General features: G+C 35.2%; 1 protein-coding gene across 6 annotated transcripts in view; it reads right to left on the reverse strand.

The window, feature by feature from the left end:
- Nucleotides 1-16,274, reverse strand: part of RELN (reelin) — a 558,501-nt gene that overhangs the window by 173,885 nt on the left and 368,342 nt on the right. For all 6 annotated transcript variants that reach the window (NM_001206458.2, XM_005205336.5, XM_059885396.1 and 3 more), the window contains 3 exons: nucleotides 10,881-11,114; nucleotides 10,048-10,209; nucleotides 5,532-5,768 (listed from right to left, as the gene is read on the reverse strand). In NM_001206458.2, the coding sequence (NP_001193387.1) occupies nucleotides 5,532-5,768; nucleotides 10,048-10,209; nucleotides 10,881-11,114 (633 nt within the window). The remainder of the gene's footprint in view (nucleotides 1-5,531; nucleotides 5,769-10,047; nucleotides 10,210-10,880; nucleotides 11,115-16,274) is intronic.

The raw sequence follows: 16,274 nt of genomic DNA on the forward strand, positions 1-16,274 counted from the left end.
TTATGATTCTTTACTGTTCTGTAGTGTCAGTTGTAATGTTTCCCTTTTCATTTCTAATTTTATTTGAGCCTTCTCTCTTTTCTTGGTAAGTCTAGTTAAACATTTGTCTATTCAGTTTATTTTTTTCAGAAAACCACTTCTTAGATTCACTGATCTTTTCTATTATCTTTTTAGTCTCTGTTGCATTTATTTTCACTCTGATCTTTGTTATTTCTTTCCTTCTAATAACTTTGAAATTATTTTGTCCTTCTTTATCTAGTTCCTTGAAGTACAAAGCTAGGTTTATTTGACATCATTCTTATTTCTTAATGTAGTCTTTTATTACTATGAACTTCTCTCTTAGAACTGCTTTGGATCCATCCCTCTCTTTTTCTTTTTGCCATGTTGCAAGGCTTGCACAATCTTAGTTCTCCAACCAGGGACTTAACCTGGGCCCTTGATAGTCAGTGTGGATTCCTAAGCAATTGACCACCAGGGAATTCCCACTCCATATGTTTTGTTATGTTGTATTTCCATTTTCATTTGTCTCAAGACATTCTTTAATGTTTCAACCCATTGTTCAGTAGCACATTGTTTAATTTCCATGTTTGTGGATTTTCCAGTTTACTTCTTGTAATTGATTTCTAGTTTCACACCATTGTGGTTGGAAAAATTGCTTGACATGACTTCAGACTTCTTAAAGGTGTTAGGACTTGTTTTGTGGCCTAACATATGCTCTAACCTGGAGAATGTATCATGTGCACTTGAAAAGAATATGCAGTCTTCTACTTTTGGAAGCAATGTTTCATAAATGTTTGTTAAATATATCTGGTCTAACTTGTCTTTTAAGATCAATGTTTTCTTACTGATATTCTACATGAATCCAATATTGAAAGTAGAGACCTGAGTCCATTCCTATTCTTGTATAGCTGTTGATTTTTCCCTTCATGTCTGTTCATATTTGCTTTATATATTTAGATGCTCCTATGTTGGGGTGCATAAATATTTACAAATGTTTTATAGCCTTGTTGGGGTAGTAACTTTCTCATTATGTAACACCTATCTTTATCTTTTATTACAGTCTTTGCTTTAAGTCTATTTTGTCTGATATAAGTATAGCTACTCCTGCTTTCTTCTGGCTTCTGTTTGTATGGAATATCTTTTCCCATCCCTTTGAGTTTGTGTGCTATCTGAAAGCTGAAGTGAGACTCTTGGAGGCAATATAAAGTTGGGTCTTGTTTCTTTTAATCCATTCAGTCACTCTGGCTTTTGATTGGAGAATTCAGTCCATTTCATTCAAAATAATTTTTGAAAGGTGTGGACTTACTAAAACTTACTATTGTCATTGTGTTAATTGTTTTCTGGTTGTAATTTCTTTCTTTTGTAATTTTGTAATTCATTTCTTCCTTTCTTCTCTTGCTCTTTTTCTTCATGATTTGATGATTTTCTGTAGTGATATGCTTAGGTTCCATTCTCTTTATCTTTTGTATATCTATTCCAGGTTTTTACTTTGCAGCTACCATGAGGTTTATATAAAGTATCTTATATATATAACTGTCTATTTTAAGTTGATAACAACTTAAGTCAAATGAATACTAAAGCTCTATATTTTTAACTTCCCCCACCATGTTTCATGTTTGGGGGTCATAATTTACATATTTTTTATCTTTTCTGTTAACAAATTATTGTAATTATAATTATTTTTACTACTTTTGTCTTCTAACCTTTATACTAGATTTATAAGTGTTTACCTACCACCACTACAACTTAAGGCTTCCCAGGAAAGAACCAATCCTCCAATGCAGGAGACATAAGAGACATGGGTTTGACCCTTGGATCAGGAAGATCCCCTGGAGGAAGGCATGGCAATGCACTCCAGTATTCTTGCCTAGAGAATTCCATGGACAGAGAAGCCTGGTGGGCTATGGTCCATAGTTGTCACAAAGAGTTGGACACAACTGAAATGACTTAGCAAGCATGCAAACACTACAACATGAGAGTGTTTTGAATTTAACTATGTATTTACTTTTATCAGTGGGATTTATTCTATTATATGTTTTCCTGTTATCAATTAGAGCCATTTTGTTTCAGCTTGAAGACACTCCTTTAATACATTTCTTGTAAAGCCCATCTAGTTGTGCTGAACTCCTTTAGTCTTTGGTTGTCTGGAAAACTCTTTATGTCTTCTACTAAAACCAACTACCAATTATAATATGCTATAATGACCATCCTCTCACAGGTTTACACATTTTGAAACTAAAACTCTACATTAAAAAAAAAAACTCTGCATAATAAACAATTCCTTCCCACCTGTATACTTAAGCTAGTCTACTAGATAAGACAGAGGAATGTAAATGTGCCTTGGTATTCTCTCTAATAGCATTGGTCAATTCACCTTTAATAAACATCAATTAAAATAATTCCCTTAGTGATCTTAAAATACATGGAAGGGGCTTTAAAGACTATCTTTAGAACATAAAGCAGACAGAGGTTCTGATTTCAGAGACTATGCATGGAAGAAAGGAAAGTACTACGAATAATTAAAAGCAATTCATTTCCACATGGAAAAACATGCTCTAATATGACACACTGTAAAGTGATTTATAGCATATTGACTGTAGTTCTTCTAATGAAAAAGCAATTGTCCAGGTTTTCCCTGGAGAACACTCTCAGTAACAGGAATCCATGCCCATGGAAAGTCGTAAGTTAGAAAATGAGAACCAAATGAACTCACAGCTGGGAAAAGCCAACAATAATTAATTTAACACCAGTCATTTGTGGCAAACATGTATACATTTCAAAATTTCCCTTGAGAGAAGCAAGGTCATTGAAGGCCAGAGGCCACATATTTGAACATGTTCAAAAAATTTTTACTTAATAAGATAACATGCTCCAAAGGTTCTACATTGAAAAAGAAAAAACAAAAACAAAAAAAAAACAACTTGTTTTAAGACTAGGGAGTTACGATAAATAGTTGGTCAATATCATCATTTGAATTTTAATATTGCAATAAGTGTTTCTTAAAAACATCACTAAAATGAGTTCACACTGAACTCGGACAATATATTCCTCAACAGCAGCAGAGAGAAAACGGTGTCATTAAAAGAGGCTTTATTCTGATTCATTGGCTAAGAAAATGGGAACAGTTTGAAACCTTCCATGTTGTTTCATTTTAATGAGTAGAGAGCATTTTTCATGTCCTTATTAAAGTGGTTAATGTGTTTCTCTAGTCTCATTATCACCACCAGAGTATACTCTCTGTTGTTTCATAACCAGGACAACTCCTTTTCGTTTCAGAGAAGATTAGAAAGTCAAATCTGATTGCTCACATGTGGCTGTTAATAAAACTCCTATGGCGTTGCTCAAGGTGCCCATGGGGATTGTACAATTATTTATATTTTCTTATGGCTTTCTATAATTACTGTGATTGTACTTTCACAAAGTAAATGTATCTCCACCAATTAAAGCAGTGGTGGGTTAAGAATACTCATCAGGCTTGTGTGAAAGAATATTGTTCTTAGGGTTTTGATCAAAGCACAGAAATTAAACTGCTGTTATCATGCATTCAACCCAAGTGTTAAATTAAAATGCTCAGCAACTTTGGAGTTTATTTGAGCAGATGTGAACTATTTATGAAAAAATAAACATGATACAGGACTTGCATTCGTGATATGATTCTTTGTTGTATTAGAAGTGCTGGAAAGAAAAACTGCTAAACAAACTTGGGGGATACAGTTTATGATATAAGATCAATTTGGATGGTGGTTAATTTAGGTCAATTTAAAATTTCAGAATCATAAAATTCCAAGAACTCTCATTTTGCTTTACATTTTTGTATCTTATTTGCTTCACCCCTTTATTTTCTTTGAAGACTCTGGGACTAAGAAAGAACATGCACAAAAATAAGCACCTGAAGCTATCAACTAGAAAATACAGAATATAACCTTTTATATTTTGTCATATAGAAATTTCATTTTATCTAGTTGGACAGTGCTCACAGCAAAAGTGATCAGCTGTACTTCCATTCCATTAGCTGTCATTTTGATGCTAGAATTTCAGCCTGCTGTGTGAGATGTAACTGTCCATGCACAGTTCCCATCAAAGGTAATTTTATGTGCAATGGTGTGTAAAATTTACCTCTAATTATGATAAGGTCACTGATGGGTCATTTATGATATACTCTCTGGAGACAATTGCAGTGAATAGCTTTTGGTGAGATTCATCTGGAGAAATTAAATTGGTCTGACCATGACTCAAGAGAAAGTAAAAGACTCAGAGAATTATTCTTCAATCATGCTTAAAGTTCTAAGGGAACCCAGAGAGGGGTAGTATGTACAATGATGAAGGCTGTGAGTTGTGAGATTTTACAGACCTGAGTTTTAATGTAGCATCTCTAAGCCTGGAAACTCCTACCTGATCGGGCTTCTGCACATCTCTTGGCTTCCATTTCTGACATTTGCTCCCTCATCCCTGAGGCTCCAGCACCACTGGCATACTTCCTGATTTTTGAACATGCCATAGTCGCTCATGCTATGGGGGTCTTTGCACTAAAAGGTTCTTGTAGCTGAATGCTCTTCCTTCAGGTCTTCAAGTGCCTGGAACTTCCCGTTTTTTTACTTCCCAATTGGTGGAATGCATTGTATCCACTCTCTGAATTACCCAAACATAGCCTCCTCCTCGGAGAAGGCGATGGCACCCCACTCCAGTACTCTTGCTTGGAGAATCCCAGGGACGGAGGAGCCTGGTAGGCTGCCGTCTATGGGGTCGCGGAGAGTCGGACACGACTGACGCGACTTAGCAGCAGCAGCAGCCTCCTCCTAGATTTCCAAAGTGGCCACCTCCTGACTCTAGTTAATCACTATTGTGTCATCCTACCGATGTTTCTGAAGTACTAATCACAGTCTTAAATTATTCATTTACCACTTAATGTATAATTAAGTTTGCATATGATCATAGTGAGAAACAAATCTAAGAATGAAAGGTATCTGGACTAAGAGATTCTACAATCTTGAAACTCCACTGACATTAGCTATACAAGTCACTGGTCCAATCTTGATAAAAGTAATTAGCCTCCAATTAAATTAATTTTAAAACAAAGGAGATCTTATTAAACAAATCAGGGATGGAAAAGCTTCTTGGACTTTATGTAACACAGCATGAAAATAAAACATCTCATGAGAAATTTTATTAAAATAGTCATTAAAGTGATTTCAATTTTCACTGTGATCATGATGGACCACCTTGAAGGGAGAATATGTTAGTCACTTTAGATATTAACACTTGGTGAAGAGGGTTTTTACGTGTAATGGTGGGAAAGTAAAAATTCAAGATTAATAATAAACACAGTAAGATTTATCTTTAAATCTATCAGTATTTTGTTTTCAGTCTTCTTTCCCAAGATAACTTACTTATAGACATAATAATGACTTTTCAAATGGTTCATGTTCAATTAATACAAAAGACTAAGTGCTAGGTGGACTGGAAGGTCATCTTTGTGTTTCAATCCTGAATGCAAAATATAACAACAACAAGAACAAAGATGAAATCCTTACCAAAGGGTCCAGTCATGGCCACAGTATGGCTGAACATTTCCAAGGTAGAATCCCAGAGACTGAGTGACTTCCACAAGATTGGTAAAGTCAAGACTAATGCTGTTGAAAAGTACAGATGTCATGATAATCTCATCAATAGCCCATACATCCTCTCCCTGGGAAGAATGGTATGGTTGCCACCATCTGAACTGAATTCCAAACTGTCTTGCATCATCTGGTAATTCTACGGAGATTATTCTAAAGCAGAAAACAGAAGTAAAATTTTGGATTATTTTGGTGTCTTAAAATACAAACATTTATAGCAGGATCTTGTTTTCTGCAGTATAATATTTGAAAAAATAATTCTCCCACTATGACAAACATTTTTGAGATTTTCCAGTTTCTTGTCTGACTGCAACAAAGTCTTCTTGATACATCCAAAATATGACTCCTTTCACTCAGTTGCTCTCAGAGACACTAACCCAATAAAACACAGTTGTCAATGTGGCAAGATTCGCCTAAGTCTGGTAAAGAATATTGGCAGCTCGTTACACATATTATAGTTTTGGACTGGTAGGAACCATGGCAGTTTCTCATTCCCATGAGTTTAGCATAGTGTGCGAGGTCACTTGCTCTGTCATGGTGGCTATGACAACAAACCTGCATCTGACAAATGGGGAAGAAAATTAAGAATAGTATCTAATTTCCAGGAGCAATCATTGTACACAGCAGCAGGAACCATACATTAATTGCCACTGCAATGACATCTGCTTGAAAGCTCCATAAATCACAGTACCATGCTGCTCACATCCATACACAAGGTGAGATGTGAAGCGAATGGCAAATGGAACATTTATCTCCATCAATGTACAATTAAACACCAGGAGAGTTGTCTGCGTTAACGCACACTGAAAGGACTGAATCTTTTTCCTAGTGAGCAAAGAAAAACTCCCTAAGGCAGGTAACTGGTTGGAAAACTGAGAAAAAAATTCTTTAAAAACTTCAAAGTCTGAGGCTGGATTTACTGAAAAATTAGATTGATTTTCATATTTGTATTATGTTCATCTTTTAATTATTACACAAAGAAGCATTAAATCACATCTTGAAAATATATTTTTTATGTACTGAAAATTATTAAAAATAAAGTCTATTTTTTCTTTAAATAATTTGTACATGAATATATGGGGTGGAATAACCTGATTACAATCATTGATGATATAAACACTAAAAAAGTGGTAGGACTTTTTGAAATGTGAGTAAACAGACTTTTTAAATAGGATAAATCAATGTTTAAATACAGAAATATAAACTAAAAAGCATTTCTTAACCTAAAAAGACATAGTTACCATAAGTTTATTATTTTTAAGTACATAATTTGCTAATATTTTAATCAATGTGAGTTTATTAAAAGAATAAAATTTAAGTTATTTCAGTAATTCTCACTTTATTTTTTCTAAATATTTATTAAATAATTAAATATTATTTATGTCAACATAGCAAAGAAATAATAAAATAATCAAACTATATTCAAACTGGCTTAACAATAAAAATATAATACATTAATTTAATAATATTATTGTATTAGCATTGTTATTAGAAAATTATAATTTTATATTAATAATTTTAAAAGCAGGTATTATTTTTTCTGATGAAACTATACACAATGTTAAAAATTAACAACTGAGAAGTAGAATTTCTCAGGAAATTTTAAAGAAAATAAAGTGTATATGTGTGTGATAACAGTAACTGAAGTGACCAATATTTTCATCAGCAGAGATGTTAAGACTGTGAGTCTGTAATCAGACTCTTGGCACCTAATGGTTGACAACTTTGCAGCTGCAGGGAAGGTATTTAACCTCTATGCGCTTCAGCATCTTCATCTGTGAAACTGGAATAACACTATCCTTACGGCAAAGTCATAGACTTTTTTCTGTTTTTCACTATTTTATCTAGCACCTAGAACCTGGTATATAAAAAGGACTTAATAAATTCTTTCTGCATAGAATAAGTACATATTATCAGTGTACTCTGATAGAGATTCAAACACAAAGGCAAAATGAGGTTAAAGATTTTCTTTTAGGTTAAGCAGCTTTTAAGTGACAATGCCAGGGTATGGATCTAGTGAACACGGCTCTAGAGTCTGTGTTCTTTATCGCTACATTATATCTTCAGGTGGGGTGGGAGTCTCTGTTTTTCCTACTCTATACCTATTACAGTAACTGGCTAGTAAAGCTATGGAACCATTTGATCTGACTATTCCTAGATGAAAACCCAGGAATTTAAGTCAACTTTCTGTTTCAAGATTCCCTTTTTGGATATGTACTAAGCTCATGGATTTCTTATAATCAATAATCAAGACAAAAATAAAATATTGTTAGACTTTATAATTTTAGAATAAAAAAACAAGCCCCATAATTAAGAAAAATCTAGAATAATATCAGTTTCACCAACAATATAAAGTTTCATATTTTAGTTTACAAGACAATCTAATCAGTTAAGAGTTAAAAGATTAACTCAGATATATACAGACTTTAACTTTTATAAATATAAATAACAAGCAGAACTCTTCATTTATTGAGAGAACTACAGGTAAGCAAATTATTAGAAATCAGCTAGGAATAACAGGAGTTAGCCAACTAGCATATCTAATAGGGATCACACTTCATTTTCTAACAACCATGGCAGAAAGGGACAATATGAAATTCACAGCAATTACAGATAGTAATTTATACTGAAGAAAACTCAGCAAATGGCTAAAGGCATGAAGATATAATTAACTGTCCTATGGTGAGTTTACATGGTTTGTATTATTTATCATATAAAATGTAATTTAGTGTCTAGAATATATCAAATTCTACTGCTATGTTACCCTTTATTAATATTTATGTAAGAGGAAGGAAGAGTCTCTTGGACAGAGGCAATATATATAAAATCAAAGTGTTCTTGGTACCACTACCATATTCTCCATTTAAAAAAATCTCCACTCTGATCTTAATCTTTAAAGCTGTGCACATACCTAGTGTTGCAAAGCCACCTTGATTTTGCTTAGAAGAAAAATGTTGCTGTCAAATGGCAGGCAAGATTAAACGTGCCTTTGCAATAGCACATTAAATCTATAATTATTTTTCATATCAACAAAGATTAATTAAATTTCATGCTACAAATTGATTACTGAATTTGAAACTGTCTATCTTTGTTAGAAAAAAATGTATTTTAGGCCAATTTAACTTAGGACAATGATATTTTCTTCACGCTTTCATTATTTTTTATTATCATCTTGAGTTTTGCCAGATTTTCTCTTAATGCTTATTATGGAGAGTCTAAAAAATGTTTCTTTAGGATTCATATGTCTCTACTGAGTGAGAACATTGAGTTTAGTCTTGTGTCTACCCCTAGAGGGAATAGATTCAACATATTTGGTGCATTCTTAAATTTTATAACATATAATATTTACTACTCATAATAATTGTTAAATACTATCTCTATTACACGGTACCTCACTTTCTAATGAAAATATCAATAAAAGTTCTCATGTATTTGCAAATACTTAAATATAGGGATAGCTCTAGGCAAAACTTCAAAGTATATAAAATCATCATTGCCCTGTTTTTTGCTATGATGCCAATGCACACTTCAGTGCCCAAAGTCTCAACTCTTTTTCACATCTTTCCATGGTCAACATGTATGTACTTCCAGGAAGGCAAACTTTATTAGCTCTTTATATTTGACAGTGGATATAAGCCACAGGGATACCTACTTTAGTGCTATTTTAACTTTCCCATCTTCCTCTTCGGCTGTTTTAAAGGAATTTCAGTCAGCAGGTCAAAAAGTGTTCTAGAAAAGGAGGTGACTCTTTGGATACATTTGAAATTGTATCACCAATGGTGATTATCACTACCCAAACTGAAGGATGGCTCTGCTTCAAGTAAAACTTAAATCTCACAATTGTGACTGTAGACTGTGAAATATATAAGCCAAAGAAAAACAGCAGTGGCCTGAAGAAAGGGCTTTAAATACAGCCTCCAACTCCATCTTTGCCAGGGATGATATATGTGCTAGAAAAATATCTTTCTACTTATAACTCAATTATGTTACATGCAAATTTAAAAAAATCAGTCATAAGATTTTATGAGTTATTATCTCATATGATTTATTATAATTTATCATATATTGCTGACAAATATTTGTCAACAGCATTTATAATTTAGTACTATATTAAAATCTTATCTAATAGTTTGTACTATACTTGAAAAGGGAAAAAAGTGTTAATTATTTTTCTCTTTCCTAGACATAAAAACATATTTCCCTTAGATATACATTTCAGAATACGAGAATAAATTTTTTCAAATTACCAGAAGTCAGCAGGGCAAACAGATTACAAGACTGTAGCTTGCTAGTTTTTCATTGCAAGAGGCATCAATCTTTATCCTTACCATCTCTCAATGCAAAAGTATCTAGGCTCTTACACCACTTGAACAAAGATTTCCTTAGGAAGGAACTATCATCCTCCCATTTTTCCAAATGCTTTCCAACATACCTGGGCTCATGATAGTTGAGATATGAATAATGCTCCAAGAGTTTCCAAGTTATCCCATTATCATAAGAATAATGTAATAAAACACCTTCACCAGGTTGGTCAGGGGCTTTGCACGTGCTCAGAACAGACTTGCTTCCCAGCCTCAATGTGAACTGGAGAAACCTAGACATGAACTGTCTATAATTAGTGTGCATAAACATTTAAAACATTCATTGTGGCTTTTAAAGAATTTTGAACCAATTTCAATAAACTACTCAAAAGCTGTAGGTTTCCATTCATCCCTCTTCTATAAAATGTAAGCAATTTCACTGAGATATATATGAATATATGTAGAAGATGAGGTCAATACATGTGTTTTATAGACATCTATTTATACAAATATAACCATATGTTTACACATATTTGTATACTACATACTTGTGTACATACACTTAAAATGTCAATCATTCTCTTGCTACATTATTTATTAAGCACTGGGGGAAGGGAAGATGTAGGGTAAATCTAATCAGCCTCTGCAAGCTGCCAAATAAATAAAACTACATAAATAATTAACTAGCCCTTGGCTTAAGAACAGTTTTGATGCTAACATTTCATATTTTTAAAAAAATCTAGTCAGTCATTAGTATCTTAAAATCATAATGAGCCTTTTAATTTATTAAAAACTAGGGCAAATTAACCCTATATAAACTATAAGCTTCCTCTTATCTTGACTGAAAATCAGAAGATATATATATATATATATTAGTAACAAAGGAAAAAAAAGAAAATTAATAGATATGAATTCAATCTTTGCTATCTTATTTCTGTATGTATTTCATTCTGCTTTAACTCACCTGGATTGTGAGCTGTCAAGGAAAGATGTGATTAACTGACGCCTCCCATCTTTGTTGAAAACCAGGGCCTTACCACTGGCCAAGACACCACAGCCAAAGCTGACTTCAGCACCACGGATAGAGTAAAAATTATGGTAAGACGAGAGCCTGGAACTGCCAAAGCTTTCAGAAATAAACATTGGGAATGTCTGGGATGCCATCTCACAAGCTGGCCCAGAAAATCCAGGGTCACATCTGAAAGACAGACAATGAAATTAAATCCTAAACGTTAGTCCTTTCAGAGATTTCTTTATTTACTTTAGGGATGAGGAAGTCCAGAAGCCAGTATTTGAATGAATGGTGAGGAAGGCTTCTTTGTTTTTGGAGAATACTGAATTTGAAGGCTTGATTTGGGAGAAGTTACTGTAAATACTCTAAAAGAATATAGTCCTGCTGTAAAAAAAAAAAATTATGATTAAAACATTTATTTAGCACTTGCCCTCAACCAATGCCAATAATTTACCTGCAAATGTATCTATATTTGTGCATATTTCCAATTTAAAATCTTTGTAAAAGTTATATTATGTGTATGCAATTTTATTCACAATGATGTTCATTAAATTTACAAAAGAAACAATGTAGGTAAAATACTTCTATAGGATATCTAGAATAAATTTCCTTTAGAAACAAATATAAAAATACATGCTATGTTTTTTACAGTAATTACTGGAAATATTCAGAAAAGACTGGAAAATAAATCTATTTTTATTTCAAACTGAATTGCATTATAAAGGGAATGCATACACCCTTGACCTAGATAGATGTCCTTAGCAGAACTGTGTTGTCTCTCAGTGGAATCCCACATTAGCAGTGCTTCGAGAAAAAGCAAACTCCCCCTTCACACACACTACACAACAGCCTGCCCGCTGCCATATAAGGATGTACTGTATGTATGTGAGCTGACTAGAATATAGACAGAGTTACCTGAGTCTTCTGTTAGTGACAGAACTCATCACAGATGACTTAATAACTGAATATCAGAAACTTCTTATATTTTAAGGAGTTTGCTCATCAGGAATCAGTTTCAAATTCTTTATTTGTACAGCACTATTTCCTTCTCATAATAATTACTACATTACCCATTATAAAATTAAATTGGTATCTTTTTGGGTGGGTGGCAGGTTTCTAAGCATTCAAAAATTTCTAAAACCTGGAACAAGCCTTTTATTTTTATTTATTTATTGAAATTTTAATTGAAGTATATTTGATTTATAAGGTTGGGTTTGTTTTTGGTGTGCAGAAAAGTGATTCAGATATATATATTGCTTTTCAAATTATTTTACATTATGGTTTATTACAGGATATTGAATACAGTTGTCTGTGCTATACAGTAGGTCCTTGCTGCTTATCTATTTTGTATACATAGGGTGTATCTGCTAGTTCCAAACTCTTAATTTGTCCCTCCTCCACTGCTTTTCCTGTTTGGTAACCATTAGTTTGTTTTCTATGTCTGTGAGTCTGTGGAACACGTCTTTTATAAAGCAAGTGCACCGACAAGGTGATATTATAGCAACACTTACAGACTACTTCATTAGCACAAATGCAGAAACTGAGATCTATGCCAGCCTCACAGAGGGTCCCTGGAGTATGTGAATGTCCTGAAATCAAATGCGAAATTTTATATGTATTGGATATTCCTTGGGAGGTTTAAGTTATCATCATTTCATCAAAAAGGCTGCATCCTAAAAGGCCAAGAACTATTGTAGCACACAGCTAACGTTGTCTTGGCATTAGGGATGGGAGTGGAAAAGAAGACCAATATTTACAGAGCAGGTAAATATGCCTCAAACAGTTCACTTCTTTCTCAGGTTATCCCTTTGACTTAGTCCAACTCTGAATAGCCAAGCAGTTTCTAAAAAGGATAAAAAGTCAGCTAAAGAGGACACATTTTTAACATTGGAAAACAATATGGTTTACCATGGTCACAAATTGGAATTAATGCTCCCCAGTAAGATTATCTATTGCCAGACTGCTTTTCAGGGCAAATGTATATCTGTATATTAAATGCATCTTCTTCAGTCTAGTGATTGGGGGAAACTGGTGATCATTTAGAGAAGACTCACTTTGGAGTCACTTCCCATCTTGAAAGTGTACTTTAATCAAAAGTTGCATAATTGGGATAGAATGCTGATAAGGAGTTCACTCAAATATATAATACCTTTGTAGCCTTTGTTTTGCAGCAGAATAGTAGGTTGGCACACACTGAGGATTTCAGGAACGTCCAGAGGCTCTTCAAACTCCAAATATGTTCCTTATTGGTTCATCTATGCACCCTTAAATGTGGCATCACCATCACCTTGAATGTCAGGGGAAGAAGCCGGCCCCTTAAGATACACAGATGACCTCTGTGTAGGAAGGTGTCTAATACTCTCTGTCCTCATTAGCATCTCTAACAGAAATAAGCTTATCAGGATAAAAAGTTGTCAGTTTAGAAAACCAGGCCTTTTTGCCCCAGTTGCTTAATAATAAAATATTAAATATATTTCCCAAGGGAAATGATCAGTTTTTCTATTGAAAATTGATCTTTTTGTAAGTAATCCTCTGTCCAGTATTACTTCTGATAGTTACCACCCTGTGGTCTTTAGCTACTTCTGATCACATGTTACATAGGGTTAACACTAACCATTTTGTCATTAAAAATATATTGACTTGATTGTTAAAAAAAAAAAAAAAAACAGGCCTGGGGATGGTACACAGCCAAGGAAGTGTTAGAAAGCAGGAGAGGTGGAATCCTGGTAGCAAATAACAGTAGTGACTAAGGGAGAAGAGTGGGGAGAGGAACAGCTGCAGAGGCCCAAATTCAAGGATCTGTTTAAAGGACATAAATGGTATTGAATGTGAATTACTTTTCTGTGGAATTCTGCCTAAAATTGAAAGGCATACATTGCTGGAAAAGGAGGTAGTGGCCAAACATTTAGTCCAGTCACAAATGAAGAAAGCCAATGAATGTCACAAGAAACACTGCCAGGAACAGGGACAAAACTAAAGTTCCAACTAGTGAAAAAATTTCGCAAGACCTCAGTAGGAAGAAAAGGCTACAATTATTCAGGATAATATATAGTGTCTAAAAAAAAGATGCTCAAAAGGCATCTGCCATTCAGATTTCTGTTTGCATCCATCATGGGTGACACAGATGGCTGCCTTAACAAAGTTATTTAATGCTAACAGAGATACTGTACACAAAATAATGAGGTACAAAGTGTAACCATTGTAATTATAGATAGTATTTCAGAAATAGCACTTTCTATTTTCATTAATAAAAGCAGCTGTCATTTTAGATAATTTGCTTTCAAAATTTTTCAGGACAACTTTAGAAATTACAAAAATGTAAGCTTCTCTGTGTTAATTTTATTTGAAATGCACTAAAGAAGAGGATGATCTGTCTACGGATAATGAGTAAGGATAAACTCGAGGAAAATACCAGTTGATGTTTCATAGTCCTAATGAGTCAGTGTTTCTGGGCAGGAGCTGGTAGTTTTATTAAAAAAAGGCCGAGATGCTTATTCTGTTTTGAGATAAAATGGGAACTTTTCAATTCTTTACATATATTTCCATTACAAACATTTCCATTATGCAGAATGGTATCTCTGTTAATTAAATTCATTGAAATACAGTTAAAAAAGTTAACCCGAGACTCAATGTGACAGAGTAAGTGTATGTAGAACTTACCCCTACCCTATGAACACATTAAAAATACATCTATATGTGAAACAATTCTCATGTAAAACTAAGTGGAAACTGGCAGAACTCCCACACAATCAAAGCTGTAAGAAAGGTGGTCATGTAACCAGGTAGGATGGGAAAAAATTAGGCATCAGTTGGGTCCTGTACCTCTAGGAGGGGTCCCCTTGGGTGCTGGGAGAATGGCTGGGACAGACAGAAGGGCTGCAGAAGCCTAGACTCCACTCGCCAGGAGTAGGAGGGTGCTGGCTTGCCAAAAGAGAGGGCAGAGAGAGCTCTGGACTAGCAGCTGCCACCTCACTGTGCTCCCCAGTCCAAGCTGGGTGAATAGCCAGCCCTGTTCACTCTGCAACACAGCTTGGCATGGCATCTAGAGCTGACAGGTCCTGGGAGAAAACTCGATATAGGGACATAGGAGCAGCCCTGCAGTCTGGGATGTGGTTTGGGTGGGGCAGTCCACTTGTTCTGGTAGCATCATGGAAGCAGCACAGACCTCTGATGGCAGAGCAGCTACTGGAGCCCCTGCAACTGGCTCCCAGCCAAAAGAATGTTGCAGCCCCACCCATTCCATGCCACAGATTGGTGCTAGATCTCCAGCAGACAGGTCCTGGGGGAAGACTAGATCTAGGGACAAAGAAAAGGCTTGGGGGTCTGGGGTATGGTCCAGCTGGGGTGGCAGCAGTCATTGTTGGCACTTAAACGGCACCCCAGAAGCAGCCCAGACCTCTGATGGCAGTTCAACCGCTTCAATTTCTGAAACCACAAGCTCTGACCCCCTGTCCCAGCTGAGCAAATGCTCTGGCTCTGCCAACTCCAAGCCACAACCTTGCACTAGATCTAGGAAATGAAAACAGAAAAGGATGCAAACTTGGGCTGTGTCTGAGTAGAGTTGCAGATACCAACACAGGCAGCACATCAGACTTTTGTAAGCACAAGAGCCTTACTTACTTCAGCTCTCTCCTTTGGGCCAAAGGCCTCAGTGTCAGGAGAAAGAATAACACATACTTAAAGGGAACTCAAGGCTGTATATTGTCACCCTGCTTATTTAACTTATATGCAGAGTACATCATGAGAAAAGCTGGACTGGAAGAAGCACAAGCTGGAATCAAGATTGCTGGGAGAAATATCAATAACCTCAGATATGCAGATGACACCACCCTTATGGCAGAAAGTGAAGAGGAATTCAAAAGCCTCTTGATGAAAGTGAAAGTGGAGAGTGAAAAAGTTGGCTTAAAGCTCAACATTCAGAAAACGAAGACCAAGGCATCCGGTCCCATCACATCATGGGAAATAGATGGGGAAACAGTGGAAACAGTGTCAGACTTTATTGTTCTGGGCTCCAAAATCACTGCAGATGATGACTGCAGCCATGAAATTAAAAGACGCTTACTCCTTGGAAGGAAAGTTATGACCAACCTAGATAGCATATGCAAAAGCAGAGACATTACTTTGCCAACAAAGGTCTGTCTAATCAAGGCTATGGTTTTTCCTGTGGTCATGTATGGATGTGAGAGTTGGACTGTGAAGAAGGCTGAGCGCCGAAGAATTGATGCTTTTGAACTGTGGTGTTGGAGAAGACTCTTGAGAGTCCCTTGGACTGCAAGGAGATCCAACCAGTCCATTCTGAAGGAGATCAGCCCTGGGTGTTCTTTGAAAGGAATGATGCTAAAGCTG

The sequence above is a fragment of the Bos taurus genome, chromosome 4 (assembly GCF_002263795.3).
Source record: "Bos taurus isolate L1 Dominette 01449 registration number 42190680 breed Hereford chromosome 4, ARS-UCD2.0, whole genome shotgun sequence".
In the NCBI taxonomy this organism is placed as follows: domain Eukaryota; kingdom Metazoa; phylum Chordata; class Mammalia; order Artiodactyla; family Bovidae; genus Bos; species Bos taurus.